At 41.4% G+C, this 6000-nt stretch overlaps 1 protein-coding gene across 1 annotated transcript; it reads right to left on the bottom strand.

The window, feature by feature from the left end:
- Positions 1 to 271: 271 nt before the first annotated feature.
- Positions 272 to 2538, bottom strand: LOC143321938 (guanylyl cyclase inhibitory protein). The gene is made up of 5 exons (XM_076732698.1): positions 2382 to 2538; positions 1547 to 1679; positions 1280 to 1429; positions 1056 to 1161; positions 272 to 526 (listed from the first exon to the last, which is right to left on the bottom strand). Exons 1-5 carry the CDS (start codon positions 2450 to 2452, stop codon positions 390 to 392), a joined length of 597 nt encoding a protein of 198 aa, XP_076588813.1. The 5' UTR covers positions 2453 to 2538; the 3' UTR covers positions 272 to 389.
- Between the last annotated feature and the right edge of the window lie 3462 nt (positions 2539 to 6000).

Below are 6000 nucleotides of genomic sequence, written 5' to 3'. Positions count from 1 at the left end.
TCATTGTTTCATGTTAGTCATGATGTATTCTATAAGGAGATGCAATCAGACTCAGATACACAGAAATGATCAAAACTACATCAAATGATGCAGGAAGGAAAACACAAGCAAAACCATAACTAAGCACAGATCCAAACAGCAGAAGAAAAATGATACAAAATGAAGCAACAAAGCAGCAACGAATGCTTTTCATATTGTGCCAACCTAATAATCCCATATCTAAATGTTCTAGTGATCTCCAGTGTTTGCCTTGAAGTTACTCTACAGGCTGTGACATAATTTGTCACAGCGAGTGGAAGCTGTGCTGCAGAATGATTCCTGGAAATTTCAATCCAAACATTGACCGGCTCATTTCTCTGCTCCCGGTGAATAGAATACCCCACTTCAGGTCAACCGTGGGTTCCCAAAACGGTGTCCCTCCTCAGGGGCCTCTCCACCTTCACAGTGCTGGGGTCACATTCCAGCATCTCTCTGATCCAATCATCATCCAGCGCTCCCTCTATGAACTCCTCCAGACTGATGACAGCTACAGACATAACAAGGACAGACGGTGAGCACAGACAAAGAACGCTGCGAGTGTTGATATTAGTGAGAAAGAGCTTAATGGCATACATAAAGGTATGCATATGTCTTTATGTAAGAATACAAAGAATACAGGTTAAGGATTAGGCCTCTTTTATGTTTAGTGGATTCAGCATTATTTTGATCTTTTTGTGCACATTACACATGCTGTAGTTTATCTTCCATTAGATCCAATACCTCAGCTTTAGGCATGTGCTTGCTTCATTTCCTCCACTGAATAACAGATTTGAAGACTTCTCCCAATGAATAAATGACTTGTGTTTCTTCAGGCTTGGATCACAGAATTGGCATAAAGGGTTTAAGATGATAATATAAATATATTTACCTTCTTGTTAGGCTGTTAAGCCTGTGTGGTTGATTTATTGAGGGGGGAAAAAAAGACACACTTGTGCCCTATCACTGTAAGGCTGAGTGTGACGTCTTTGTAACACTACACCATGATCTCAAGCAGAAAGGGAAAATAATTTCCTCACCGTTATTGTCTTTATCTAATCGCACAAATATCCTGTTGGTACATTCTTCAGGTGTGAGTGGGTTGGGTTTGATTAAAGCAGCTGCCATGTTCATCTTATAAACGGCCTGCGAACAAAGGGAAACACATACCAGTTGGACTGAAATACACCATCTCATAAGGAAGCTGTAGTTTGAAATGTGCACTAAGTCCTGACTTTTGCTTTAGACAGAGTCACACACACACCTGCATGATCTCCAGCATTTCCTCCCTTGTAATGGCTCCGTCTCTGTCTTTGTCATAGAGCTTAAATGACCACCGCAGCTTCTCCACAGCTGAACCTTCAATAAGCATGCTGATGGCCATGACGTACTCCCTGAAATCAACCACCCCATCCTGAAGAAAAGCAGTTGTTGGTTGTTTTATTGTTATGATAGAACATAGGCATTACTGTCCTGTTTGTTCAGACTCATCAGATACACAGCTGAAAGTCATTCAGAGTACTTTGCCTACCCCGTTACTGTCCAATGTGCGGAAGATCTGCTCTGCATACTCAGCCGACTCGCTGCCCACTGTTCCATTGCAGAAATGTCTTTGAAACTCATGAAGTGTGATCAGCCCACTTGGGCATTCATTAATAAACTTTCTAGGATAAAAAGACAAAGAATACACTTTTTTTTTAATAAAGAGAAAAGAACAATTTCAGTTACAGTACACAAGAGGATGTAGAGGCAGTTTGGATGAAGGGCCAGATTTGTAGCAGGATTCTTTTTATAAAGAATTAAGAGAATTAAGGTCAACCCATCCCGAACCTGCAGAGATTATACGTGTTTGAAAGCTCGTCTACACCCTGCGACGTGAGTGCTCAGATAATTAGGCCAAATGATTTTGAACCACTGTACAACAGCATGGTAAAGTGGAGCTTATCAGCAGTGTGTAGTCGTAGTAACAGTGTGGAGATGAAGCAGGGCGAGAGACACTTTTCCTCAAATGTATAGCACAGATCGCATGGCAAAAAAATGGAATAAAAAAGTTTTTTTTTTTTTTTTTTTTCATTGTAGGAAACAAAAAGCCAAGGAAATGCTTTGAAGGCACGTCTGGAAAATAATTAGAAAAAGACACCAAGCAGTTCTTGAATGTTGCTTCACCCAATACCTGCAGTTTAAGCTGCACGTGTACAGAGTAACTATACATGTTACAACTTCTCACAGCTCAAACAGGAGCCTTGAACACTTCCGCTCCCCTTTAATCTAGTTCAAACAGCTGTCTTCTGCCTGAATACACCACAAGCATAGAGTTAGTTAAAAGCTTTTCTGCTGAAACGTCAAAAGCCAAATGCAAGTCTTACCTGAACCATTCGTACAGCTCTGTAATATAAGACTCCCCTCTCCGACAAGGCAAGGTAGCAGCTTGGCCCATTCTGTAACAGAGCAGCAACAGCTCTGCCTTCACCGCTGACTTAATATACACAACAAATCCCAGCTTATGCCATGCTTACTTAATTGCACCAACCACTACCTTATCACATTTGACAAATTACACAGAGCTAATCTCCTCAGAGGGGGGGCACAAAAAGGAGGGTTGAAATTGGATTCAGTGGAAGGCAAATGCAATTATTCAAAAAGCAGGCTGCTGCCTCTAAATCTACCTCACAGAGAGAGAGAAATAGAGATTTTAAAGTGGCATGAGCTTCAGGAAATGTTTTTAATCCAGAGCTCACAAAGTGTTCTTACTGGCTTTATGGTTGATCCGAACATAGATATCCGAAAATACACCCAGTTCCTGTTGAGGGTTAAGTAAACTAATATTTATTAACATGGCAACCTGGGAAGACAGCCCAGACATGCTGAAAGTAGCAGCAATAATGCAATAGACAAATACAGTAAATGCTTCCCCTGGGGCCCAAAATCAAACATCATCATCAAAGGATGAACCTATAAAGTGGCAGGAAGTGGTACAATGGAGGCAGTAACAATATAAGCCCAAAGGTTAAGGTCCCTCAACACCAGTCTGTCTAAATTTCCCCAAGTCTTTAAATCTCAAAGACCAACAACAAATGATACAAACACAGCATGCAGACACAAAACAGGGCATGAAATCAAAACATAATGTTGCCTAGCTTACAAAATCTACGGTTTTATTTCAAACAGAGACAGAAGCAAAATATGTGACATCTCAGTCGACGCTGAAGTGACGACGATGTTTTAGCTCTCTGGGCTAATTCCAGCTGGAACAGTGCCATGATTGAACAAGAAGAACAGAGCAATCAAATAATAATAATACAAAATGGACCTTAAAAAAGACCAGCCTGTGTCTATGGCACAAGTCCATAGCTCTTGTTGTTTGGTTAGGTAGTGAGTACTGAAGCCAACATGACTCCGTGAACAAGCTTCCACTTCATTTATGATGTGCACAGTATAACACGTTGCATCAAGTTAATCCAATAATACATCTGAGCCCTCCTTTCAGTCCGCGGAGCTGCCAGGTGGGGAGGCGGTCTCCGTATGCAACACAGGTTTATTGTGTGTCCGAGCTGACATGTCCAAAGGCACTTCGGACGCAGGCAGGAGGGTCTTCGCAAGTTGAGCTTCTCTGTCCACTGGCTCCTCGTAAATTCAAGCATCGGAGAGAAGACAATATTCTTCATGGTTCACAACAAACGTTTCTGTCCTTGAAACAAGTGTTCTCACTGGAAAATCCTTAACAGTCCTCATGAAATGACTCGAACTCGTGGGCCAGGATACCAGTGTCCACGATGGCGCAGCATAAACGCGACACAGTTCCATATACTGTATATTTGGGCAGCAATACAACCACTGTTGTTTTGACTGATTGGTTTAGGTACTGATGACTGAGAGCAAGATATACACAGTCCAAACATTTTTGACTTTGCACTTTTCATTGCATTCCCTATGAGACACCAGCAATGTACAACACAAAAGTGATTCAGGTCAAAGAAATGTGATTCGATGAATGTAACGTACACAACAGGGAACGGTATGTCAAATGAGCCCAAATCAATGCCTCAACTAATACAGCTGTATTTTAGCATGTTCTGATTTTCGTAAGACAGTTTTCATAACAAGCCAACACGATTTTCTTCCACTGAGCCTATGTGCAAAAACATCATTTCTGTATTTCCTGGCATTTACGCTGCTAATCTTTTGAAATATCACTGTGTGACAATGATTTGACATACTTTAGTGATTCTGCCACAATTCTCAGAAATGGATCACTATCATACACTACAGGTTACCACATAATGGCTATCAATGTCGTGTTAGTAAAATCCAAGATATGCATGGGAAAAAATAAAACTCTACAAGAGGTAAATGGTAACGGGATCCAAACGACTCAGTGACTCATTCAAGTTCTCAGCAAAGGTACAAGTCAGCAGTATGTTTTACACCTTTTTTCAAGCATGCATGATATGAGAGTGGCAATTACACAGGGAGAGAAAGGAAAATCTAGAAGTTATGGAATGATAGCGCTGCATAACATAATCCCTTAATGAACTTGTGCATGACAATGTTCTGCGCCTCTGACAAGCACATACAACACGACCATGGCTTCTGAAGGACTGTCAGTGCATAATAGTACATGAAAAAAAAAAAAAAGCAAACAAACAAGAACAGCTGAAGCTATGGCTTACCTGCAAGATTGTAAAGCTGACAAGTGTAAGAACACAGACCCACAGGTGACTCATTACAAAACATGACTCATACCAATGCACAGGATGGAGGGAAGCAGGAGGACAAAATACTTCTGTGGTTACTAAGAACTGTGTCACTGTAAGTTCACATGGGGCGGCTCTGTTCCTGTCACTCCCTGAGTTATCGCTCATACCATCAGACTCAAGACTCAACCTTACACACGTATTGATAAAATTTCACAGATGAGAAATGGGTTTGTTGCTCCACCGTTGCTACCGAACCTCCATTTCAGCACCTTTAAAGTGCTGTTTCACTTTGCATGAAGTTGTACTCTGGTGCTCATAAATCCATGAGTGGTCAACCGTCACAACTGGCTGCTGTCCAACAAATGAATGAAGCTGAATCATTTTTGCCAAGAATTGTTAGAGTTGGGGTATATAAAATCAAGGGCAGCCAACACTGGGGCCCTCACATCTATAGAAGTGTTCATACTACAAAAAATCGATTCCCCAAATCGTTGTTTTTTGTCATAGCACCTGGTATAGCAGTATTATAGATCAGATTGATTGCTTTGTAGTGTTGAAGCTCCACCAGGTGGCAGCATAATCTATGCTGTAAATGCAGTGTGACTGTACAGTATGAAGTACAGAACCACAAAAAGTCAATCTTGTTGATTTCTTATTCTGTCAACAGGCTCTTAAAATCCATTCAATCAACAGAGAACTTCCAGGAAGCAATCCCACAAGTCGCCTTCAGTAAATGTAGGACAAGTGAAATGCACAGCGTAATCTCTCCACCTCCTCTTGTGCAGTGTGCAGACAGGCGGGTGGGCAGCGTGAAGCAATAATCCCGATCACGCATTTTCACTGAGTGTCCGCCAATAACATCTGGCGGCTGATCAATCTGGGCATCCCAACTAAAAAAAAAAGAAAATATTCTTCCTACGCAAGCTATCCCTTTAAGACAGGTATGGCCTGAAGACATGGTGTTTGCAATAATACCAAATCTATACATATACAGTATGTTCAAGTCAGTGTACCAGAGAGGAGGTTACTGGACCATGGGAAATGTTCAGATACTGACAAGTTAAGAGGAAAATCTCTGAGAGGCGTGGTGACTCTCAAAGTTCGAGGTTATGGAAGTGTGGTCTGCCGTGGTACACTGGCTACCTACGGCTTGGATCCTGAGGGGTCACAGAGATGGGCCAGGTTGTCAAAGTGTCTTCCTCGCATTTCAATTACACATACAGTACCTAATCAAATTACGACCTTTCAAAAAACATGAAATTGATTCAGTGCATTTTTTTTTCTTTTT

Source organism: Chaetodon auriga, chromosome 6 (assembly GCF_051107435.1).
Source record: "Chaetodon auriga isolate fChaAug3 chromosome 6, fChaAug3.hap1, whole genome shotgun sequence".
Classification (NCBI taxonomy): domain Eukaryota; kingdom Metazoa; phylum Chordata; class Actinopteri; order Chaetodontiformes; family Chaetodontidae; genus Chaetodon; species Chaetodon auriga.
Note: the sequence above shows the minus strand (reverse complement) of the source record. Positions and strands in the feature narration are given on the sequence as shown.